The sequence below is a fragment of the Eleginops maclovinus genome, chromosome 9 (assembly GCF_036324505.1).
Source record: "Eleginops maclovinus isolate JMC-PN-2008 ecotype Puerto Natales chromosome 9, JC_Emac_rtc_rv5, whole genome shotgun sequence".
In the NCBI taxonomy this organism is placed as follows: Eukaryota; Metazoa; Chordata; class Actinopteri; order Perciformes; family Eleginopidae; genus Eleginops; species Eleginops maclovinus.
This window is the reverse complement of record NC_086357.1, coordinates 12,386,364-12,413,566: the sequence shown is the minus strand read 5'-3', so window position 1 is coordinate 12,413,566 and position 27,203 is coordinate 12,386,364. Positions and strand designations below refer to the sequence as shown.

The following is a 27,203-nucleotide window of genomic DNA, read 5'->3' as shown; positions in this document are numbered from 1 at the left end:
TATCAAAGATAAAAGAAAACACAGAGGAATCCATCATGAGGAATTCAAATCAGACACAGATGGGAAGAAGGAAGCACAGCAATTGGGCTTTTCAGGTTACCGTAATGTGTTGAACTCTTCATGCCATGACTCACCTCTGAACTTCTGAGTCAGCCCACTTTTCTCTTTTGATTCGGTCTGTCAGAGCAAATCCAAGTGCATAAAGTCTGCAGTATGAAACTTCTTCACATTTCAATAACAGTAAAAAAGATGGATAGATCAGTCTGGGTTTGTGACCCACACTTTGGCCCTGTTTGTAGACTGCGTGACCAAGTACATGTACTCCCAGTTTGCCTGAATCTGTGTTGTTTCAGAGGTGATTGTGATATTCTGCGCTACATTTCTTTTGAATGTGTGTCATGTGGGAGTGTGATTGTTGTGCCGAGTTGCAGCAAATGAGGCCACAGCCCATGGTAATTACTGAGAAGGTAGTCGAAAAAGAAAAAATATTGAAACCAGAAACAAGGGTTGAAAAAAGACATACTGTAGACCAGGATAATACACTGTTGCCTTCACTTAAAAAAAAGGCTGGTGATCAATATCTTTTATATTACCATCAACAAATCCAATGTAAATCAAAACCAAGAACGGACTCTCAATACTTTCTGACGCTATTCATAGTCTGTTGCAATCAGCACTGAGCTTACTTGTTCCAACTTAGAGATACATGATTAAATGGGTCACACATTTATAGTTTCATTTAAAAAAAAAAGAAAAGGATAAATATTTTAATTGAAAAAGCTGGGTACAGTAGTTATATGCTAATGGTACTCAAACTAAGTTTTGAGCAATACAATGCAGTGGGTCATAGATATGTTTTTCATAGTTCAAACAGTGTGCTAAGCTTTATAGTGGATTTGTTAAACAGGAAATACTTAGTTGGATCAATTTAATGTTTGGTTAAGAGGATTTGTTGACCCTAAGAAATAATAGAATATCACCTGACTTGTGCATTTATCAGTATTTTTCCATAGGAGCTTATTAAAAGTGAATAAATTATTAAAGACTCCAATTTAGTCTCTCTAAAGATCTAATCGTATAACAGCCATAGTTCATTAATTCCCTTTAAAGGTAAAACATGAAAGAATAATCTTTGAATAGCACTATTTCAAATGGAGTTATTAATGGTGATAATGATGAGTAAAATAATGAATGAGTTAGGTGTTAGCCCCTCCTAAAATACGTCAGGGTACTTTGCATTTTGATGTCATCAATTACATTATATATATATATATATATATATACACATACATACACAGCCAGAAGGATGATTAGAAGGGGTAACAACATTTCTTAGAAAAAATGTTGGTTTAAATATAAAGACAATATAATTCACCTAGACGGAGTAGCCTTGAGACAGACTGGAAGTCGGAAGAATTGGAGGCAGAGGTGAATGAATGGTGGGGGAATATAATAAACAGGAAGCAGGGTCTGAAATGAGGCAGAAATGGATGAAGGAATAAATTGGATGTGAGAGCACAGTGGGAAGAGGATGAAAAAAGCAAGGTAATTGAGAGATGATGCTGTTATTTTCCTGTACTGAAGCTTTTATGATTTATAACATGATTATCAGTTTTGTGTTTCGGATATCTGATTGCTCAGAGCACGATTGTGCATTTAAGAGGCTTGAGAAGATAGAGTGGTGGTTGTATATTTTAAAGAAAGGTATGGTAAGGTTTTTATTCACTATTATACAGTTAAGTGTCCAGAACAACAGATTTAAAACATTTCTATATTTTAAAATACATAACAGTTTTCAGCTCATTGTTTCTGTTTAACCAACCAACACTATTCTGGTTGAGCTACAGCAGGCACATTTTTCTGAGCAACAAAGCTTTAAAAACCCATTATACGCCTCCTGTCTAGCAAAAGACGGCAGAAATTCAATCAAAAAGGATTTAGCTGCTAAAAAGTTACATATTTCCCTCAAGATAAGGTGGAAAACAAAATACAGTGAATAGAAGTGTGAATATTGGACTTGCATATTGCCAGACTCCAATTAAATAAAAATGACACTATGTATCTGCAGATGTGTAAATAGACAACTTTTGGCTATAATGTTTGTTATTTTCCCTTTATGAGGTGTTATATTATGAGTGTTCTGTTTATTGTTAGTTGAGTTGCCCCAAAGTGGTCATAACTATAATTTAATGCAAGTTAAAAACATTTCAATTCATTAAAGATATCTTAAGATCAGTGTTTGGCTCGAAAACACAATTCCTGCAGTCATTTTCAGCAAGGTTCAGTTACTTTTACTAAGTATTAATCGTTATCCGGCCATTTTTCACACAATTAAAACACCATTAAAACTCACCTTAAAGACATCTGCTAGAATCTCTGCTCCTTTTTGATTCGTCCGCTTGGAAAGGCCCACAAAGAACTCTTGACCTGAAGTAAGAACGAGACACCACAGAAGTTGTGTAAGCAACTATCGATTGTATTCAACTCACTTTAATTTAAGGAAATAATATATAACTCTATTAATACATGTAAGTTCAATTGTATGCAGCAGACCAACAGACACATACATGACTCACAGTAAAAGACAAAAACTGAAACACAAAAGTAAAACAATCAAAGGTAATAATCTTCAACAACTGTACAACAAATTGTCGAATACATAAAATAATATGAGTACAGTGAATATAAGTATGACAGGTTTTACATCTAGACCTCAACATAAGACAACTACAAAGTTCTGAAATCTGCTAAGTCTAACTTCAGTCCAAAAGTCGTAGAACAACAGCAGTACAGTGAGGCTGTGGAGCTCCATTAGGTGAACACTGCAGCCACCACACTGTGTACTTTATGCATGCCTGTGAGAAGCGCCAACTGTGGTCAGTATGGTGGGGCACAGGCAGGCAGAGCCCTGAGTTTCTGGCTCGGCTGCAGCAGCACACTGAGCTCAGGGAAAGGCTCCACACGTAGCTGCTGAGACTCTACAAAATGAACCATTAGCCGGGGCCCTGCCAACAGGAAATGTTTCTAGCCTTGCCATGTGAAACCGATTTGAGCTGGATGGAACGAACGCACAGAGCCAGTGTCTAGAAACCCAATTAGGTGTACCATGCTTTTTCCTTGTGGCCTGCACGGTGTAGAAGATACTGACCCATATTTTAACTCACCACATGACACTGCCCACAATTCTCTGCCCTCACATAATGTTATTAACTAATGCAAGAGAGAAGAGACCCACGTTAAGAGCCAGAGTCCAGCTGATTTGATTTGAACATGGTACACAATGCTTTTGCAACAGAATATTTTTCAAGGGAAGTTCTGCTTAGTGCACTGAGGAACCAGGTCATCGAGGTTGCCCAGAGGAATGTTTGGTGGAGGATCCAGAAAACACAGACACAAGTTTTGAAAGCTGAAACTGCAGAGGCTCATACTTCGACTGCTTCCATTGTTTTCTGTTTACAATGACATCCCATTTAATGTGATTCAATTCAACAAGTTCATGCATAGTTCTTATAAAAAAAGGGAATTAATCTTAAATTCTGATCCGGTTTGACGATTTTAACAGATCAATCAGGTCAATCAGAAACAAGTACGTGATGTTCCTGCTTAGTAATACTTTTTATTGTGTTCGGATAATTTCTTCGTTTGTTTATGGCTTCATGGGGAAAGATCTAAGGGCGAACCCACGTCATTACTGACCTCAATGATTAAAACAAAATGGAAAAACATTTTTTGTCAAGCTGCTTACGCGAACCAGAGTTTTTGTTCAAGTTCATGCCAACAATATTTACTTCCTGATACTGTTCAAACTAACAACTGGAAAAGCAATGCTAATTTGTACTAAGCTTGGATGCAATAATTGGAATCTTGGTTTGGATCCATTCAATGGCGAATAGGGAAATATATTACTATTTTCTAGCTGGTATACCTTGCATTGATTTATAGAAAACTCAGAGACACGACAGTCCCCCTGTAGAAAGAATGACGGCTATGATTTCCATAAAATGATTGTATTTGTTGAGGGTCTCGGGTTGTTTCGATTTGTACAACATACAATGATTGAGGCAACATAGTTCACCTGTGAAAAGCACATCTCCTCCATCCAGTGTGGCGTTCTCATCAGTCATTTCCACGATGTTCAGATTCAAGTTCTTCAGAGCTGCTTTCATTACCTCCGTCTGGAACAACCACAAGGACACAAACAGAAATACACTTAAAACATCTGCGGATATTAAACAAATAACTGCGATGACGTGGAGTAAACTACACCACTGAGCGCTTCAAACATCAGCATTTCCTCTCTCCAGCATTATTATGATAGGGTTCAGTTTTAATCAGACATCTGTAAACAAGATGATAAAAATCAGTCTGAGGATTTTCACTGGATTTCTTTAAGGCACAGTGTTTAGCAATACCCAGATTTTGGAGATTGAGTGCACTGAAACAAAGCTTTTTTTTTTTCAACAGGTTTCGATGACATCACTTTAATGAGCCATGAAATTATGTCATTTTGGAGAAAGTAAGTTAAAAAATGTACAAAGCGGTGCCTGTGGAAAATAGATATGCTGAAGGACCAACACACAATTTAAAAAAGCCTCTTCCTGTCCTCGAGCTCTGGGTCATCTGTTTTCCATACATTTATAGGAAGGAAGTGAAATGACGGCTGCCACCCAGATAACATCAACATAAATTATGAAATGCATTCCCTGGATGGAAAATAAAGGAAACACCCCACTTCACCTGTATGTCCTCTCGGCTGAATTGGAAACCTGTTCCTTTTTTTTGGCTGAACTTTGGCTGGTCTGCTCTCCTGTCTGACCACACAGTGTGATTTTACTGTCCTGCTTTTGGGGTTCCTTTGGGAGTAGTTTCCAAGGCCAGTCATGTTAGCGAGAGCATCAGTGTTTCCATAAGCCCTATCTCACTATGACCTCAGCCTGCTCACTGAGCTTTTTGGCGAACACATTGCTTCTGCTTCTCCTCATTTGTGGAAGGCCACACCATGAGGTCACCCAGGTAGACTGCCATGCACTTCCCAGAAAGCAAAATAAATGCCTCCAAGCGCACCCGTGAATACACAACTCACCTTTAATTATGAACACATATATTATGGTTTAATACTCAGTCACAAGCAGGGTAAGGAAGGCGCAAATAGCTATAACTAATCTTTTATATCAAGGCAACACCTCTCTGTAGAGTAAGACACAGTTTAATGCAGTACAAGCTACATCCTACAAAATTATTTTAAAGTTGACTGAACACCTCTCAAACAGTTTGAACAACAATTAAGCATTATACATTTATAAGGTAGAATGTATTGCAAGTCTTGTTTAAGATTTGCATTAGTTTATGTTCAATAATGACACTTACAGTTTTATAGTGGTTTGTTTCTATGAGTTTTTCTTTATATAACCATGCCACAGTTGCAACTTTGAAATCCAATCTCTTTTAAGAATAGGGACAGTTAAATCTTACAGAATTATCAGTCTTTCCTTTTCAATTTTCATCTGAAGGAATTCTGCTTATCGTCTACTTAGATATTGTGTTCTTAAAACAGGAAGAACACTGCGTCCTTCCAAGTAACTGGGTTAATTAGTGGTCTCTTAAAAGATTTGACAGCCACAGCGTGCACCATCATGAGTGAGGTTATAGTCAATTTCCACTGAATGTATTTGTCCAAAGCCAGGGCACTGCTAAGGAACTATCTGCAATTAATTAGTTAGGTTTGTAGGTGTTTTGGGGGTGCAAAACAAAAGTTTGAGACTGTTTCGATGAAGTAAACAATGGGCTTCTGATGTTTGTTTTTGATGTATTAGGTGATTTTTGTGACCTACTGCTGTGAAATGCTTGCGGCTCCCAGCTAAGTTATTTCTACTCCACCACTGATTCATCATTTATGCATGTCCTTGCCTATTAGCCATATAAGATTTTTCACAACGAAGCTTAAGAGGAAAGGCCTTATATCTAATACCCAGTCCAGATCATATCAGTAGATGATAAAAATGCATTTCAGAGAAAGACCTTTACCCATAAAGCCACACACAATATAACGACCATGCTGTGTCTCCACTTTATCAGCCATTGTTTTTTCCTTTCTCCTTCTGTCTGTAGCACACAGCAGCCTCCACTATCAAAGCAGAAGTCTGCCCAAGAATCTGCAGGAGTGTATAAAGCAGCTCTTTACCTCAGCTCTGTGGCATTTCCTCTGACATCACTGGAGGTGATGTGACCCAAAGGGTGTTTAGGCCCCTCCTTCACCATGGGAAATGTAATAGCGCCTTTACATAGACAACAGTGTGATATCCGCTTGGTGTGTGTGTGTGTGTGTGTGTGTGTGTGTGTGTGTGTGTGTGTGTGTGTGTGTGTGTGTGTGTGTGTGTGTGTGTGTGTGTGTGTGTGTGTGTGTGTGTGTGTGTGTGTGGTAGAGAACATTAATTAGTCCTTAAGCACAGACACAAGAACCATTTTAGTTGTGAGTTTGGACGAGGTATTGAGTACACACAGAAAGAGCAAAACTACATTTAAAAAAAAAAATCATGAATTAGTATCATGTCAGCCCAAGATAGGAAGGGGTTTGAGTGTAGTGAGGTAATGGTCCTGTGTTTACAGGTTGTGAATGGTCCAGCATAGATATAGACTACACAAAGATAAATTACAAACTCAAAATGTTTACAATGAGCATTTGCTGAGATTCAGCTCCATTTAGCAGCAGTGCCGGCTAGCTTTTGGCCAGTGCCAAACACTATTTGGACAGGAAAGGCATTGGACGAAGAAGAACTTTTGTGCCACAACATTTTATTTTGGGTAGAAGAACCGAAATAAATGAAAGATTTTTTTTAGTAAAGAGAATTGCACCATTTTATCTCCATAGTCTTTGTTCAAAGTGTCAAACAATCTATGGTTTCAGATGGCATGGCAACACTCAGATCTTTTTTTTACAAAAATGCTATGCGTTGCTGAATCTTATCTGCTCAACTCAAAGCTTTCCATTAGCTGTGGTGTTTAAACCATTTTCCGCTGGCACAAACAGGCCTGACGTAAGCCAAGAAAACCCTCCTGACACAACACACTCCTCCTGACCTGCATTCTTGATGTAGTTATCCACACATTTGGAAGCTGTCAGTAGCATGTTGTAGCAGAAACACAGATTAATTAAAGAAGGAGTGCATAGTTGGCAGGAGTGTACATTCTTCCTGCTGTCACACATCCATGGTTCAATGAGGTCTTTTGACCGGACATGATCCCCTACAATTATCGATAGTGCAAGATGTAATTAAAAAAATTGTGGGAAAACAAAACTTTTTAAACAGGTAAGCCTAAGTCATCAATCAACGGCTGAATGGGTGGATCAAGCCATTTTCCAATAAAGCAGTCAGTGAATGTAACCACCTGTATCAGTCTAATAAAAATGAATGTGTTGATGTTTTCTTCTACTGGCCATTGAAGAGTATTAAGTGCTGTATGCATTATTGACAAAACAAGAAGCATGCAAATGTTAGTCCTTAACAGCTCCCCTTAGACACACTGCTAATCACAGAAGATTAGGACAGCTAATAAAGTTAATGTTTCCTAATAGTGTTTTGCATTTACAGGAGAGTGAATCTATCCACTGGTTACAGTCACCAATTTCAGGTCCATCAATCATTAAGTCAGGCATGTCTTTGTCAATCCCCTTGTCTTTTTTCGTAAAGTTAAAGAGCTCACATAGCTCTATAACAAAGGAAAGGAAATGGTCAATATACATCTTGAGGCCATTTTCGGCATATGGTTGTAGACTTTAGAGGAATACTTCAGCATGATGACAGAATAATTTACTGTATTCGCTTTGTTGTCAATTGATATTTATTTCCTGCCTGTACAGAAAGCGATGCTAGCAGTTTACCATGATACAGCCTAAGCTAAGCAGAGTGCAGCTGGAAAAGTGACAAACAAATCTCTCAACAGGTGCAGATATGTAAAATACATCATCATCAGTATCGCTGTCTCTCTTCCCTTTGCCCTTTTTCTTTTCCCCTCCTCTTTCACTGTCTTGATTTCTTGCCTTATCTCTCACATTCCCTTTATTCTCTTGAGTCCATCATGGCGGGGTCAAGAATGCTTCTAAGGTGGCTTCTCATGCAGAGTGGCCTATTATCTCTTACCGTTAGCGACATCCAATACCTCACCCTAACTAGGTGCCAACTCACTTTGCCAGCACCTCCTTCTCTTCTCCCTTTGACCCTCTATGTTTCTCTGTTCTTCCCTCCTCTCTCCTCCTTTTCCCCTGAGTGCTTGGCCAGGCGACATGCTGTTAGCCAGCACCCTGCTTTGAATGAAAAAGGCCTTTTAAAATTCATTAGGGGCTGAAGGCTTTGAGATTTAGACGGTCTGCCTGCCACATTCCTGCCGTTCCAGCCCAGGACAGGGAGACGGAGCAGAGAGAATAGCCTTTTATTTGAGGCTTTTTATGGACCCGTCTCCATTCTCTCGCCCCTGGTACCCGTTGATATCGCATTCAGCTAAAAAGGACCATCGGTCTGATAGAGCATGGTGAATTTGGAAAGGGAATAGATTCCCCAACAATAGCATTCCTGAAGGTCATCCTAGCTTCCCTACACCAGGCAACAGAGTCCCACGCTCCGACATAATGGGGACACAGCATTCCTCACACGCAAGGAGGTCAGCCTCTTTAAACGACACTTATCAGCTGCAGTTTGTGAATATAAGGTGCATGAATTCAATAGCATATAATGCAAGACAAGGTTGGTAAATACAACAAAAAAGACATTACGCAGGGATTTGGTCAAGATTTTTAAAGTTTTGTGTACATAAAGGGATGTTATAAGAGGACTGGGTGGCAAACAAAAAATGTTTGTTGAAAAAGTGCCATGGCACAAACATTTGTAGACAAATGGCCTCTTTTGTCATCAAGCAGACATGGAACAAGCTTTGCATTTGTCTGGAGTTGTGTTTCTAGCAACCTGGTAAATATGTGTTTGACCTAATATCTTTTGACCATATTGGTTGACAATATGTTTACCAATTGGTAACAGTGTCTGCCTTTTGGTGTTGAGCAGTGTACAGTGTATGTTCAAGTAGAATAAGGAGAGTGTTTTTGAATTTGTGAAATTTGAAGTGGGCTTGATGGAACCAAGAGTAAACCAAAAGAGTTAAGTTGAAACGAAGATACAAATATCAATAGACCTGCGATGAACTGCAGAGTCAAGTGAGCATTCCCTGCATCATTAAAACTGTAATTTTATCCATTGCTTATAAACAAATGATTCACACAAACAGAAGCTTTGCTGTATTGACATATGTAGGCACAAGTTTGAACAGGGGGGTTTGTGCGTCATAGCTGAGTGTTTGGCTAGACATCCATGGCACAGAGGATCATAACAGATAGCAGAGGCCTAATGCTGAGGAAAGTTCAAAGACCAGCAGAATACAGAAGGGGAATAATGGCTGCATATTAAGAAAATGGACTAAGTGGAATTTGACATAAATGCACTAATCTCATTAGCTATTCAGGAACAAGGAGGAACAAGAAGGATAAGGCTATCAAAACCTTTCAGGTATTAAGTCTCTGACGTCAAGGAGAATGCAAAAAGATGACTACCTTTGTTGGCTAAGAGGAATAAGTGTGATTAAATAGCTCAATTATAGATTTGTCAAAAGTAAGCAAGAAGCAGCCGTTTAAGGAGTTATTTACAAAGAGTTCCTGAAGTCTTTAAAAAAATAGGATATCTATTGAATATGTAATGGGGTTCTGAACAGCTGTTGTTACATTCAAAAACCTTTTACATATCCTTGCCAATTGCAAATTCACACACTTAACATATATCGAATGCAGATAAAAGTTACATGAAGGTGCAATGTGTTCTTATTGGAAATCTTTACAAAATGATTTCTTTCCAGTCCATTTGCAGCAGTTACAAGCACAAAGAACACAAAAAGCAATCATAAATGAGTCACACAGGAACGTGCATACATGGTAAAAAAACGACCCAGTCTGATGCTGTCATGGTGATTAAATGTTACATTCCTAAAGGGAACTAACTGCAAAACTTCACCCTATCACTGCCCATAACAAAAGTATGAAATGACAACAACTTGTTTAGCCAAGGAAAAACAAACCCTCCATGGCCTGTCCTCGTGTTATCTAAGCAAATCCAGGGTGTGTGTTGGAACATATCTGTGGAATACAAAGCCATGACATTCCTTCACCCCTACCCATCTGATTCAGGATTACACAAATGTTCAGAAGTGGGTCAATGTGAAGGCTTTCAAAGTTAACAGTAGTAGATCTAAAGACCCTAGCACCACATCGACCACATGGATCTGGCCGAGTGCCTTTGTAAAAGAGCTGTTTCTGCCAAACCGACTAGACTATCAAGACTGCTTTGACTTGGGGCTCCCAGGATATCAGGGCTCCAAGGAGGAAAATGCCACACTAAAGTCCTATTTAGACACATTTAAAGCTGACTGAATGTGTTAGCAATAGCAGCAAGGCCAGTGTTACACATCATTTGAAAAGACTATAATAGAGGGAAGAACAAAGTGAAAAAAAAAGGCACTCATTTTTAAAAGAGGGTATTTAGTTTTATAAGAGCATTATGGTCTGTGTGTGAGAGTTAAATGCATTTAAGAGAGATGACGTACCCTTCATTTAATTATACATAAATGAGGGGATGACCAGCACTGTAGAAACTCATTTAACATTATACAATCTCTGTCATTAGTTTGTTTTATTAATGCTCTAGTAGCTGTTCATTAGCTTCTTCTTTTATTTTTCAATGGAAAACATACATCAATATTTAAATGAACATGGATCTCAATGTGGGTCCTTGGGTGATGATACAAAATATTCACTTCCAAGAATGGAAATAGTGGTTTCTATTTTTTGTGAAAGGTCTATCCAAGGATTGTTATATAAATGATCCACCTCAATAAGACCGAAGCTCAAGGGATCTGGGTCCAATTTTCTAAATGAATTTTTAAAGCTAGGATGATGATAAAACCGCTTACACATCCAAGTAGATGTGCGGCTTGGGACTGATAAGCCTAATAACTACAAAGGTTCTTAGAAATGATTACAGATTAAGGAGCACCTCTGTTGAAATTTTGCATCACTGTTAGATAACACTCTTAGCCTTTAAGAGTGTTATCTCTGTTACCAGGAAAAAGAACCCTTCACAATTTTAACCAGGACTATGAAGCAAATTTGCAGAAATGTGAAGAGAGTGACAAAATATCACTCCATTGAAAAAGGAGAAATGTCTTTCGTAACATCTTGTACCATAACGCCTTGCTTGATCAGAGGGATCACTCACATAGAGAGACACACAACCAGAGCTGAGTACTGCATAAATAAACAGAAGTCTGTCCCAGAGCAAATAAAGTGTTCGCTCCAATCAGCAGGGTTGTAAAGAATGTGTCGGCTGCCTACCTCTCACTGTGACGGCTCCACAAATACAGAAGGGCTGCAGGCTAGGAACTTTTGGAAAGCAGAAGGATGGATACGATATGTTGGTTACATATGGATGTGAGCCTCCACCGTGGGGAAAAACAGAGTGGGCTTCAGTAAATACATCTCCACTTGGGACCGTCTCCTCTGTATTTATTGGGTTTGACCCCCACAGGCTGGACCTCTTTACCCAAACAAGGAGGAAAAGCTAATAAACGCACCTACCTTATGGAGTATTAAAGTTCACCCTTCTCTGGCTGCATTGTTCAGATAAAATTATTTCTTTTTTTTGTAGGATAATTAATATACAGTATTTGGCAATTTCAACAAACATGTCTGCAATGCAGGCTAAATGGACGTCAGCAACGGTTGTTTTCACTCAATAAGAACAGCTTGCATCGCCCTCAAGGTCACTCAGCTCCATACCACCAACAAGTAATGCTAATAAAATGCTTTTATGACCAACATTTCCTGTGCGTCATGACATTGATTGGAAGTAAATCAAAGAAGGGCCAAAGCTTTACGTATGTATACATACTTTCATGGTTAGAGAAGGTTGTTCCACTCTTCTCAAACATAGAAAGGCTGAAAAATCCTTTCTGATAAACTGAGATTAACACTCCATTTACCTGATGTTATTATCCAAATAAATCACCAACTCCATTAAAGGTCAAATTAATATTTCAAGAAAGAGAATAACAAATAGAGTTGTGTGTCCTTTTTTTCTGGAGGGAAACCCTAGTGGAAAAACCTACTCATGGCCACCTTTGGCCTACCTGGGCTGACAGACAAAGGACCACCCACAGCTCTTGTAAGGGATGACGAGGATTTCAAGACGAGCACATAGTGTATGTCAATCAATCCATGTGCTTAGTATAAAGTCTGTTTCTGAGCAAAATCGCACATTTCAATGTATTGTTCATAGTATTTAAAGGAAAATGGCAGGCGTTACATACTGTATGTGTTTATTCCCTTTTCCATAAATCTATAAACTCAATAATCTAACCAAGGACTTTGCAACTTATATGGTTCCAAACAATGTATGGAAAATGTGAATGTATTTTCCAACCATTTAAGCCTTCCAATTGGTATCCATTCTTTTCTAAACAATTAGAAATTATATTAATTATTACAAGTCATTTGATTTTGTTCAAATGACAATAATTATAAGAAAATTACGTTCAAATTAGGAGTTTGACTTTCATAATATCATTACACAACATTAATCTATAAACATCTGACAGGGAATCCCAACCAAGGCAAATTATCTATCACTTTTTCGATGGCTTCATTCCTCTGAATACAAGTCAAACAAGTTGATTCTAGAAATACATATTTTTTTAAATCTACTTAATGACATTCGTCCAAATGACAGCTCCACAAGTACAGGTTTGAAAATGTGTCCAATCATTTATTTGCAACAACCCTTTAATGGATATACAAAGATATTGACATAGCCCTTCAAGGAGCTGGGAATAAAATATGGGCTGCCTGAAATGCCCAGAAGCTTTTGTTGAACAACTGTAGAGTACTCACTGTACTGACATTCGGAAACTAGATGAACTGTTGTAGGATGGTAATATGCTTCAGCAGACATCTGCCAGAAAGTTTTGTGGAACAACATATGGTTTAGCATTGAAAAAGGGAACTAGAAGTTGAATGGAAAGTGGAATGCCTGACAAATGTCACCCGAAGTAATTTCCCATAACCTGTCAGGCTTTCCGAGCACTGTGGTTAACCGACTCTTATTACCCTTAAAGAATTAAAACTTGGCCCGGGTGTCACGTGTACCAAATATGATTCAATTGAGACTATTCCAGTAGGAATCCCCATTGTGTTTGTTTTTGTTCCACGGGTTGAGGCCCCTAGAAAACCAAAGTAAAAATACCCAGAGCTCCCACATATTTAAGCTGTTTCGACATTTGTGAGGCACAAGGTGTGCCACAGAACGGAATGTCCAACCACAAAGGTTTTGTCTGGATTTATGTGGCCCGGAGACTGACCCACCATGGCTTTTCCAGGGGAGGAAAATATATATGTTTAGTTCTTTGAGTCCAGTGCAAAGAAGGGAGTGCAGAGCTACAAGAAGGGTCAAGAAAGGGGGTCACTTGGGTGAGTCACGTGAAGATGAAGTTCTCGTTCAAGGCTTCCCCCACTCCCTCTCTCACTCATCCCTCCCACGCAGGGAGTCCTCTTAGTTTAGAGTGCCGACTTGCTCATAACAGAGGAACCCCGGCTAAGAGGTCAGGAAAGCCACAGAGAAGAGAAGGGGAGTGAGATTCAGAGAATTTGACCTCACTTGATATGAGGAGTGTGACTGGCAAGGGATCTTCCCTTGAGAATTCCTCCCCTCACGTGCTCTGTTAGTTTTTGCTCAAACTGTTGACATTCTGAATATCTGCTGGGAAAAAAGTAAACCAAAATGTGTCTTTGAGCTTATATATGCAAAATATTTGACCACTTTTTAAAGCCACACATACTGTCTGGTACATAATATGTTTATATCTCTCATATCTGCATTCCTTTCATTGTTGAGGTGTTCCAGCGGTTGCTCCTCTTTGCTCCGTCCAGAATACTAAAAACAGCATGGAAATACTGCTGAAAGAAAACACCATCATACCACACGTTTACACCCACGATTTCCAAAGAATGTTATGGACGTCTTCCCAAAAAGGAAAAAAAGAAGAATTTGCCAGGCAAAGTACAGACTTACTGCCCATTAAGAGGGATTTCCCAAAACAGCCATGTGAAGTTAGATGTATGGGAGGGGCTGGTATGGAAAAAGGAGGAAAAGGACTATGTGTTTTAATCTTGAAAGGGAAAAAGAACAAGATGGGCCAAAAGGTTTCCCATAAATGTTAATGAAGGGCTTTCCCAGAATTTTTTTTTTTTTTTTTTCCTTCTTTCAGCATGAAACAAGAGGTCAGGTGCTAATGTTAACCAGCAGGTCTGGATCCAGAGATCTGCTTTTAAAGTATAATAGAACCATGTGGAATTAACTATACTACAGGGATTTAGCAGTGAGAGAGTTACCTCTACATGATGATGTGTTTGAAGAATTGAACAGACCATGAGCAGTAAGAAGCACAAGGATATGAGAAAAGCCAAGACGATTTTAGGTTTAGAAATAGAAATCTATGAACACAGCTAGACATCTCATGTCTACGTTGTCTCTACAGATATACAATCCTGTGGCATGAATGCAGATTTAACTTTGAATATTTAGAAGGTTAATATGTTGGTTTTTGTTTGACGGACTAATTGATGTCATGGTCCCTCAGGATGGCCAGTAAAATCCACCTGAAGTTAGTCATTAGAGTCAATTCTGAGTCGTTTTGTTTGAGGATTCAACATCCTAGAGAGTTAGGCTGTCAGTATGCCTTGTAGAAAAGCTTGCCTGGTAGCATGCTAGTCAGTCTGTTAACTAGTAAAACAGAAGCTTATCCTTCCGTAGATCAGTTAGCTAACTAGTCTGAAATCAGCCCTTGGCAGCCTTTTCTGTTCTTCCATCAGTAATGAAAGGCTGCCAACACTCAGACCCATCCAGCTATGTCTTTGAAGCTGCACATGTAACCCATGTGTGTGTCTAGGAGGGCCACAGGCACTCTCTCACTTACCTCGCACTGGTGAGGCCTTCACTCACAAGGCCAAAGACCTTTCCTCTTACCCTCAGGCCTCCATGCAAAAACATTGCCTCTTCTGCAGCAAAACGAGACAGGCTGTAATGGAAACGGCACACTTTCCAGACACACAAGGGAATAGCAAGCTTCTCCGCCTGAGCCCCATCAGAAAAAAACATACATACTACCAGCCATGCCCCCGAACCATTTCAGGAAATAACTGGACAGGTTTCATAATGATGAGAATATATTACAGATAATAAATACTCAAGCCAGAGGATTTCCACAACAACATTAAAAGCCTTATTCAGATATTCCATATTCAGCGATGCAACGTTCTTTTCTGTTGGACACTTAGTTCTGAAAAGCAGACATTACGGCTTAGACTATAAGTGTTTTGTGTTGCATGCTGATCCATCTCTGACTCAGACCAATCACAGACTGGAAGAGTATACCTCCAAAAGGATATTGTATACAATGTGGATGATATAAAATATATTAAAAATCATTATTTCAGAATATGCAGCCTTATGTACCCGCAAGGTTTGGGGAGGGTGATACATTTCTACCAAATGTATTTAAGTCTGATAAAGTCCAGACATGAAATTAACCTATATCTGTATGCTGCATCATAGAGCTAAAACACTACAGATTATTGATTGATCATTTTGCTGATACAATCTAAAACTGATTCAAAGGGTTACATAAGGATTTTTACTCCATTTCTGTCTGACAAATTCAGAGCACTGTTTTAAATCCTGCTTTTGGTTTCAGGGTTAATAAGGTTAATCAGGTGCCCTTTTCAGATTCAAAACAACAGTGTAAATGAAACAGTGTTAAAGTGAAGTCCCTGTCATCTGCTATGAGCTGATCACCGATTATAGAAGAAGCTATAAGTTTAAGTAAGTAGTCCCCCCCCCCCCACCCCCGCTTTTTCATTTCACCTGTATAGAAGTGGATCAAATATCGCCCTCCCCTCTCAATCAGCTCCGTTCTATCTGATAACCTCTAGTGCTGTTCAGAAGCTCTTAAACTTGCCATTCTTCACATTCTCTGGATTCTGAATGGTGTGACCTCATTGGGTGAGCAAAGCTGGTAGGAAAATAGCCCCCGGCCGAGCCTTTGCTTCAACATGGAAACTTAAGCTAACAAAGAATGCATGACTATGTGCAAACTTGACTGTGGCTGCACTTGTGAGGGAGAACAACATGTTTTCCTATGCAGCCGTGTTTTAACTTCAATATGCAGATTGTTCTGTACATGCAAGACCAAATGTTACATCTGTAAGGTTCATCTATGTGAATAGCTATATGAACTGAATGCACACATGCACACAAAGAAGCAGCAATTTAGACTAGTCTTATATTCCCAACATGTCGCCTGTCAGTATGCATTAAGGTACTGTAGAAAAACAAGTGTTAAGGTTTTACAAGATGATGCATAAATACCAATGTATAACAAACACTTTGTCTTAGTGAGTGATAACCTTTCTGTTGTTAAATAATTTGATATTTTAAATTATCTAAAATCCTTTGCTGCATTTGCAGTTTTTTTGTAAGCACCAGAGATGATCGACATGTAACTTTCAAGACGATATTGAGACTTTTGCCACCAAATTAAGGCAGTGCACTTTTTTCGTCTCACATCAACAGATCTGTGACTGGTAAATAATCCACTGTGTTCCCCAGCTGGTTGCTAACTAGTCTGATATTTTATGCTGCGCAGGTTGTATGTGAAGTGGGTTTTTAGAGCTGATTCAGTCAAAACAGCTTCCTGCTTCCGAGTTAGACAGCCTCTGTAGAGTTGTTGCAGCTAGGCTACTCACTGTAAAAAGAAAATCATATAATCAAAAACCTAACATAATATTTAACACTATATTTTAGATTAAAATTGACTTGATAGGAAACAATTGCCAACTAATTGTTCTGCAGAGCAGCTTGAGACTTGATTGTATGTTTCTACCTCACCAAGAAATACATTTAAATGTTCCTGTGTTTTAACTCTGTAATGGACCATGTGCACTAATAAGAAAAAAACATCATGACTCACTTTGCTAGATTATTACCTAATTTAGTCTCGTTGCTGTTTCATGCCGGACAGGCAGCAAAATCCTGATTTGTCAGAGCTTGTTTACTGGAAACTGCTGTCTACAGTTTATATGGAAGGTTTATAAGAGCAGTGAGACTCAAGAAAGAAAAAAGTAAGCTAAAAGCTGCATAGAGCTGCAGAGAGGGTAAATTGCAAATGATGTGGTTTAATAATACAGACAACCATTTCAACAATGCAGCAATTGCTTGATTCAATGACAGTTACAGAAAAAACACATTTAAGAAGGATTCGTTTGCAATAGCAAAATGAAGCAGGTTGATGCAGGAGGTGTAGTTGGATGTGGATGTGATGAAGGACGACAAAGAGGAGGTGGCAGCGCTTGTGTGGTAATGCTTGTTGCAGTTCTGATGGTAGAAAGCAATTATATGGCCCTCTGCTTTATGGAATGTTCTTAGAATACAGAGCAAGCACATCCATTAGGTTTGCTAATCAAGCAGAGTGTGTGTTCCTCTGTGTGTGTTTGAGTGTGTGTGTGTGTGTGTGTGTGTGTGTATGTGTGTGTGTGTGTGTGTGTGTGGGAGCGTGTTGCATGCCTCTCACTGGAGCACATAATTACTAGCTGGTGATAAAAAGAGGAGAAGGGGGCATTGTGGGATAGCTGTGGCGTGAGTCGCCATTTCTGCAGGGGTTTATTGAATGACCATAAGTGGACATGATTAACTACATAGCTGGAAGCTCGGGTATGCACACACACACACACACACACACACACACACACACACACACACACACACACACACACACACACACACACACACACACACACACACACACACACACACACACACACACACACACACACACAGTACAAAGACACATGCATATGCATTTGGATCAATACTTTAAAATAGTAGAATCTGCAAATGCTTCGACAAATTGAACATGTACGCCTAAAATGTCTCATCGCCGAAAATGTGCAGTATACACACATAGACCACAACTTTGGAACGATCAGCAAGTCAGGCAAAAAAAAAAAAAAAAAGGAAAGCTTTTTATACTCATAACCAGGCTCTGAAAACATTCATTTAGTCAGGCTCTGCTGAATCATTTACCAAAACTGAGGTGGAAAAAATATATAAGCACGAAGTCTGGCTTTTACGTAATGCCAGCAGCCAGTCAGTCAGAACCACAGGATGCATACAGGGAAGCAGAGAAAACAAACACTGAAGGATGTCCTTTCTGCATACTTGATGCTTTTCCCAGCCGCAAATACCAAAGTTAGCCCGGGACACTGCAAAACAGATTCAGTCTAAACCGACCTGCAAATTTACCTTATAAGGGTTTGAATACTTTGGGCCTTAGGTTGGGTGTATATGTGTATACGTGTCTGTCTGTGCGTAGGTGTGCTGGAAGAGCAAGGATAACTTCAATATTTCGCACAGCTGGTTAGTTTTTGTTATCATCTAGAGATGGGGCCTCTGGCAGCTTTGGCGGTGGTTTAGGAAAGCTTAAAGCACATGAAATAGAAAATTCCACGGTTACCACTTGGTCTAACATCATTTTATCCCAGTGGTCCATGCCAGCAACACACACAAACACAGAAAACCTCCTGGTGGTAGTTCTGCACTGGAACATTGTTGGAATTCTGGTAACTTCGATCCAAAGCCTCCCCTTCCTCTGCAGTTCTTGAAGTTTATGCATGATTAAAGCTAATATTTACTGCAGTCCGCTCCAACGTGGCTGGATAAATACTGTTTAGTACTCCACACATCACTGTGTTTATACGATTATTGTTTTCTTAAACCAATGCAACCAATGCATTAATAATGAATTAAAAGTACCCCTTGCATTTCTAAGAATATGATATAAGGTGCTAAAATGTTTAGAGGTTAAGATACATATCATTAACAGTGATGACCTCTGTACTTTTACTGTTGCCTATTCAAAAAAGACAAAAAGGGCCAAATAAATCTATAAAAATGCATCTACAAATCCTTAAGATTTCCTTTACTTAGAGAAGGGAGATAGGAAAAACAAACTGAGAGACCATGGTTTTGTTGAGAATAACAAATGGCTGTCCAACCAACTACAACGATTTGAAACACAGCAGTCTTAGTTTAGAAGAAATGGCTTTCACTCATTTTTATGAAGTCTAAACAAATGCAAAGACTAAGATTCTATAAAATAAAATTATCGAAAACAACAATGCATCAATCTAAATAATACAGGCAACAGCTTAAAATGGAGAAGCAATTAAAAAGCACTCTACACTTGCCATTCAGAGTTCTTCTGAAGTTTGTAACATCACATTTAAAAGAAAAAATGGAAAACTAGCCAAAATAATTGCCAGGAGTTGACAATAATGAGAGGACAAGAGGACATCTTGATATTAATTTGGTCATATAAGAAATGTGTACTGTGACTTCATGGTTTGTGACTCTGAAAATCAGGTTTGTGTTACACATTTCTATATTTAGACTATTTGTAACAAAAGTTTTGAATCTACTCTAAGGCATGTGCTGTCAGGAGACTGAGGTTTCATGTCTGTACTTGTACAAAAGGAAGTTAACCAAAGTAGAATTACAGTTCAGTACGTCAGCTCTCATCATGGTGGTTCAGACACAGCTGCGAGTCTGAAACCATATACTGATTAAGACGCCGGGACCCTTGAATAAATGTGACACAAGAACAAGCTACCTTAAGTGCGCTCATTATGGCAGGCATGAAGGAGCAAAGCATGCCCAGCCTTCTGCCTTACAGGGGCAAGGCCACAAAGTTCAACCTTGAGGTCAGGAGGAAAGATGTAGTAGTTCACAGAGACAGCACGCACTCACACAGCCATGCATGCATATAATCAGAGAAGAATGCATGTGCATACACTCAGAGTCAGACCCTTGACTACTCTAATCAACAGCTGCTGAGGAACACATGCAAGGGGTTGCCGACTTCATGCCAATGATAAGTAATACCTCACTTTGGAGTCACAGTTCAGGGCTGTACACGATAGCAAATGCCTTTGGAAGTGCTGAACAAAGGCCGTTCATTAAGGGTCCCAGCTATGTTTAGACCCTTACTCAGGGCATGCAGTCATTGCTTTAAATCTCAATGCATGGTATTCTGTAAAACTCTTGGGCGAATTTATGCGCCCACACACCAGCAATGACACCATGAAACAAAGAGAGTCAAGGTTCTTCAATTAACATAATGTGAGTGACAAAGTCAAGAGCGACAAAAAGCCAAGCAACAACACATCAAGGTCTATGAGTAGTAAGTGGAGTGTGAAATGTACTTTCTTATGTTTTCCTTCGAAAAGTCTTTTGAATTTACGGTTATTTTATCAAAATATCCCAAATCTTTGGGTCACACCCAGTGGCGGTTTTATGAGAGGGGCACAATAAACCCAGGTTATAAAAGAAAAAACAGTATAAAAATGAACATAAAATACAGTAATTGGTATTTGTTTCTGTACAGGTATTTATCTTTAAGTTACAGTTGTTTGTTAGTAGCTATTTACTTTTATTTACAGTATTTGTTTTAGTACGTTACAGTTCATTGTTTCAGGAACAAGATTGTTTCAGTAGTTATTTATTTACAGTACTTGTAAGTCACTTGCAATTTTATTAAATTACATAAACAGTACTTGCTGCAACACTGATTATGGCAATGAACAGTTCAATCTCTACTGTACATTCGGGTCTCTGCATCCTAGGCTGACATTTTCTCGTCTAGAAATTCACATTACAGCAACAATCCTGACATTTTTGGTGATTTTTAGTCTCTCAACGTCTAGGTTTGAATCTTAATTGAAGTAAAAAGGAAACAGCCTCTGGTCGGGGAGGACCAATGTTTTGTTTTTTTTCCTGCATGCTTCGCAGCTGGCCAGTGGCGGTGTACCGCTCTAATGGGTCCGACTTAAATGCTGAGTTACATTAGTTCTGCTTCTTGCGCCAGAACTATAGCCAACAAATTGTAATATTATAAACTTTTCTTTTGGAGGAGGGCCACAGGTCAGAGTTACGCTACAGGTCAGCGTTACTGGCCTCCCACCAGAACCGCCCCTGCTCACACCATCTAAAAAGTTCTCTGGACAGTTATTGCGTGCAGAATCTGTCACAAAGGATTCATTTGGCATGTTATTGCCCTATCCGCTCCATCTTTAATTTATTATTCCTCTGCAGCTAAGCTCTCAGTTCAGATGGCTTGATAAACGAGACTCTACACAATAAGTTCAGACCGTGGCTTATTTCTGTGACCAATCATGACCGTGCTGGTTCGCTTCCCTTAGTCCCTCATCGTCTCCACAGCAAAAATCCCTGCTGGATAGTTTGAGGAAGCTGCTTAATAGTTGCATAATACACAAGATTACAAAAGTAAAAGTGAATCTCATGAAGTAAACTCACAACTTTAACCGTTTTTGGGCAAAAACTTGAATTTTAAACAAACTAATTAAACTGACTGCAAATGAAGGAGAAACAGATGCAGCACAGAGGTTTATGTTATGATTAAGACCCTGTGGGTTAGTTGGGGGGTGTTCTCCATTCAGAAAGGATCCTAAATTATTTCTTGGGTTAATGGGCCAAGCATGACCAGATCTATCCTTTTACTATAAGTATTTGGAAACATGGAGCCAATGTTCTCATGCATCATAAAGGAAAAATATCTAACAGAAGTAATCTTTTTCGTACATCATTGCAAAACCTTTCCAAATCCCGTAAATTTTGTTATGATTTCTGGCCTAAACTATTTAAGACTTTTCCCAAAGAAGCCGGCGGCTCTTATGTTGTTATCGCCCGGTGATGTCATGGACCCATCTGAGAGGATTATGCAGATGGTGGGAGGGATGAACTGTGTGTTAGCTCAAGGAAAATGTGGAGTCCTTTCACAATGTGGGGGAAGAATGACGAGATATTTGGCTTCACATTAATCTTTCTTCTGAGGAAGAAGATTTGGATCGACACCAAATTGTTTCATTGTAAATGCTCAGTCTTGTGGTTGCATTTCCTCAAACAAATTCCTCCTCAAGGCTGAAGGAAACAAACCAAAAGAACAAGACTGAGACAATGGAAGAGGGTTAATTCGTAATGTGACTCTGTGTCAGAACAATCAATTCAATGCGCTCTCTTACTTGTGTTCCATTAGTCATTGTGCTTGAATGGGAATCACAATTGAGGTGGAAGAACGTAGCGGTCACATTGTTTCGATTTCACTTCCATAACATGTCAGCTTCTATAAACAATAACTTGCAACATTTCCCAAGGACAAGCGTACAGCAGTTGACTGACTTTTCAGATAAAGAAAAGGAAAGCACACATATTTTACATTCCTGATGTTTTGTTTCAGTGCATTGCGCTCGTCATCAAATGGCTGTTAGGAAAGTCATTCTATCCACTTCCTCTGCTGACTCTTTACTCACTATGTTGGACTCCATAAATGGTCAAACAGTATGTTCTCACTCTCTATTTAGGGTTTCCCTTAGTATCAGCTGTTTAGTGTTGGACGAATGTGCAAGAATACAAATCATAACTTTGGCACAACAATTGATTACATGGAAACCTTGGAGATGTAGCAACCTTAACTCAGTTTACCCGTATTTTAATGACAATATATAGTCATTATCTTATCAAACAAATCTTATATATAAATAAATATGTATATCTATAATATAGTATACTGGTAGAACAGTATGTTGTTTATACTGAGGGGCACAATTCATATGTATTAAGTAAACAATAAAGCTGGTGATATTCTTTTTTATTTAAAGATATAAAATAACTTGATCTTACTATAAAGTACAATGTTGATGGCAGACTCTTCAGGCAAAAAGGTGACAGAGATGCGCCTCTTGGAAGTTTTCCTTTGTGGATTTACAATCTCATTTGAGCATGGGAATATATAAAGAAAAACACAAAGGGAAAACTATCAAAACCAGACCGAAGACCACTTAAAACGATTGAACACTACAGTCTAAGAAGGAACAATTACGTCTCCATATGTAGGGTTTTGTCTACTTGTGACAAGGCTTTGTTTCCATGAGTCACAAGACGTTGGGAAGATCTAGCTTAAATGATCCAACAGGTGTCCTCTCTATCCATTCTTAAACTATGAGGCTGAATGAGGCCACCGATACAACACTGAGTCAGGATCCTTTCTGGCACCAGTGCCATATATGGTCAATACGTACATTTACATGTCTACAAGTCATGCTGACTTGTTTCGAGCAGGTGATGGCAGAGTACAATGACATTTCTAAAGGAGACCTTTGTGCCCAGCCGACATGACGAGAACATTCCTGTGAGCTTGACATGTGACTCTCCATCTGTTTGCAGGTTTATTTGTAATGTGGCCGGCATGTTGACAAGCATGATGTAATGATTAAGTCTCCTATATGTTTCAAGCACAAATGTTGTTTCAGCATGTAATGGTTACTTTGCTCTACGTGACGCAAGGTGTAGTTTCCCACACCGTGTCATTATGTCATGTAATTCTAACTCACACTCTGCTTTAAAAGCGTCAAAAGTAATTGAGCTTGAGTCCATAATGTGAAATTGTGCGTTTAATTGTAGTTGAGGATTGCTGTACTCTTTCCAGATTCCCATCAGTATGCATATAATTTATATGTACATAAACTACTATAATGCCAGAAACTCTCACAAATGACTGAAAATATGATCTTTTAAAAAAAAATGAAAAAAAGGAATAAAAATGGGATCAATAGAGATGCAGTGATGGAGCCAGAGATTGATCTGCCCGGAGGGCTGTGTAACAGTGACGTCAATAAATCGTCTGAAAAATCATCACGTTATTTCCCCAGAATCGAGGACAGCGTCTAACAAAAACAAACAAGTCTTTCAAACTAAAAGGTGTCATTTTTTTTTTTTTTTTGCAAACCTTGAATATAATCATATAAAAGCAGACATGCTGTCAGAGGATTGGAATGTGAAATAGAGCACAGTGGGAATGTCTCACAGGCTGTGTGTGTGTGTATGTGTGTGTGTGTGTGTAACTCCTTAGCTCTGGCAATGGACAGGTGTGCTTCTTGGGATTGAACAATCCCTGTTATTGCCCAGCCAGCCTTTTATTACCACCTTGAACCCAGCCAATCACATCCAAACACTGGTAAACAGGTAGAAGAGAACAACCATCAATCACTCAGTGCACTGAGACCCGATTTAGGCCAATTACGCACACACACACACACACACACACACACACACACACACACACACACACACACACACACACACACACACACACACACACACACACACACACACACACACACACACACACACACACACACACACACACACACACACACACACACACACACACACACACACACACACACACACACACACACACACACACACACACACACACACACACACACACACACACACACAGACCAGCAACACAAAGAGCAGAGTGTATTTTTGGAGGACAATCCTATTTTTCCAGGCATGTTTCTGTCATTATCATTCCTGGAGTAGCTCATGTTTGAAGTCAGCGGGCCGTAGAACAGCACAGCGCTCATTCTGCACCAAGTGGGACGGCTACGGAGAGATGATGGGGAAAGCAGGTGCTGTGATTGGGGCTACGCTGCTGCCAGAGAGGTAGAAAAGAGACGGAGAGTAATACAAAGGGGGTGGCAGCAACAATGACACTGAGAGCTTTCTGACCTTATTTCCCTACCTAGACACCAACTCTGTCTGATACATTTTTATTTCCATTTCCTGTTGCTGTCTGATCAGTTGGTTTAGTCTATCACACCCCTGGTCTGCCTCTCTGTCTGGCAGTGGGGCTGTGTTTATGTCTAATAGAAAGGAGTAACAAAAGGAGGGGAAGTTGAGCTGTTTTCCTTCAGAGAGAGTGACAGCGCTGAAACCACTTGATCGCTTTGAGTGGATAACACAGTTTGAAGTTTGTATCTAATGTGTTCAAAGTTGATATTATTTTGAACTTTGTTTAACTTCTAAAAGCATGTTTAATCAGAGTATTGCTCACCAATAACTTTAAAGGACAATTCTGGTTTATGAGAACTTTTTTTTTTTTTTCAGCCATCATTAATCATGGATTTGCTGGGATCGGGTAATATATAGGGCAGGAGACGCGAGTGGTGAGATGATAAGACCGCAACAAAGCTTACAGTTTCTCTTCAGCATGAATTCAACATACAAAGAGATGAAAAGTTAAGCTGAGTTCAGCCCGACTCAGCTCAGACAGCTTTATCATGTGTAGGCAGCAGAAGAGAAGGATAAGGAAATTAGGTCTGTGCCGTGTGCAGAGGAAGTGTCTTCCAGCAAATATTGGGCTGATGTCATCCGTCTCATAAACAGTAGACTGGAGAAACAATGACTCCAGCGCAGCGAGATGTGGGCGGTTAGGTCATTACGGAGGTCGGAGGGTAAAGACGGATGAAACCTCATGGTTTGATGGATAAGGCTACCATGACCTCTACTATATATACACTCGGCAAAAGAACCGTTTTAAGTCGATGACAGCATGAGAAATGTGTTAGTGACTGAGTGTGTCAGGGGCTGATGTAATGCCTGCCACAGAGTTCAAAGCTCTGATAACCATTTAAAGAGGAAGACCTTTAATCATGTAGTTAAGTATTATTTTATTGGATATAATTTAACCAACAACATACACAGCAGCTGTATTCAATGTGATGCACCCATTTGGGAATTCAGTTTAGATCACATTGATTTGAGAAAAACATGTAAATACAAGGTAGATCACACTGTGATTCTCAGTAGAGTGGGTCACATCTATTAAAACCTCAGTAAATATGAAGATAATTTACAATCCCTGAGCATCACAACCTCAATTAGAGAAAATGTCAGAACGAGCCGCAAAACGTTTGTGGTACTCATTTAATTGAATTGCCCTGATTACTGAATGACAGGGCAAAGTCATATTAGGGGTTTTAATCATGCTGTGATGAAAGGAAACTTGGCATATGACACAGTAATCAGAAGCCTGAAGCAAGAAAAAAGAAGCTGCAAATGGTTCGGTACCTGTCCTATATTAATGACACACACTCAGGCATGAATGTGACATCACTTATCTACAGCATCATCATTCAAAATCCTACTGAAAATATGTGAATAGTTGTTGGAAACAGTGACAAGAGAAACCTGCTTAACTGAGTTTAATTACTTATGTTATGAGTGACCGTTGTTCCTCAAACAGGTCCTGCATGCTTATTGGCTGATCCGACTTCTGTCGGGAGGCAGTTTTGAAATGGAAAATTAAAAAAAAACAAACAAATGATATACTCTGTACAAATACTGTATGTACAAGTATGCAAGTAACAGCCATGCTCTTAACTTAGTACAACCACCATGCTCACCACTTCACTTTCTATAGTTCTACTATATGGATATCTGTACCCATTCAATATCAAAGCATTCTCAATAGTATAATTTTAGGCATAAATATACTTATTTAACTCATTTGTTTCAAGCAAGTTGAAGATGGAACTGCTTAAACTGCAAGGCAGCCGATCAACATTTCTAACATGCCAGAATATCATCTGATTGCCAGATTGCTCAATTGTCATGACACCCCCTAAATCTGCATGTCAACCCATCTGAAAAAAACGGATTGGTCGGGGGGGAGGGGTATCTTTGCTTCTTAATATAGCCAAGATGTTCATATGTATTGCTTGATAACATTAATTATTCTAATGGTGTCATCGGCTAAGAAATGGAATGGTAAGGCTGAACATCAACATATCTTTCAACACTTAAACAGAACTATTTTAACAGCCTTTAAACTTTTAAACTACTTTTAGGGGTCTCTATTGTTATTTTTTTTATATTGATTTGATCTACTATCAGGCTTATTTTTTTCATATATTGTAAACAAATTACCTTAGTTTGTTCCATGCTTCTATGACCACTTGAGCAAACACACTTTATGATACAGCACTGTAGCTAATGTTATTTTAAACCCAGTTCATGAGACAGAAACATTTAGCAGCAGAGGATCAGTACTCCTGACGCCTCAGGGCATATCTATGGATTTCTCTGACTGGAACATATGGGAATCCGGTGGAGAGTTAAATTACTAATCCAGTTAACCAT

At 39.2% G+C, this 27,203-nt stretch overlaps 1 protein-coding gene across 1 annotated transcript in view; it reads right to left on the bottom strand.

The window, feature by feature from the left end:
* ddah1 (dimethylarginine dimethylaminohydrolase 1) overlaps positions 1-27,203 on the bottom strand; it is a 60,540-nt gene that overhangs the window by 13,411 nt on the left and 19,926 nt on the right. Inside the window, exons 2-3 of the mRNA XM_063891832.1 lie at positions 4,076-4,175; positions 2,354-2,427 (exon numbers count right to left, since the gene is read on the bottom strand). Of these exons, the coding sequence (XP_063747902.1) occupies positions 2,354-2,427; positions 4,076-4,175 (174 nt within the window). The remainder of the gene's footprint in view (positions 1-2,353; positions 2,428-4,075; positions 4,176-27,203) is intronic.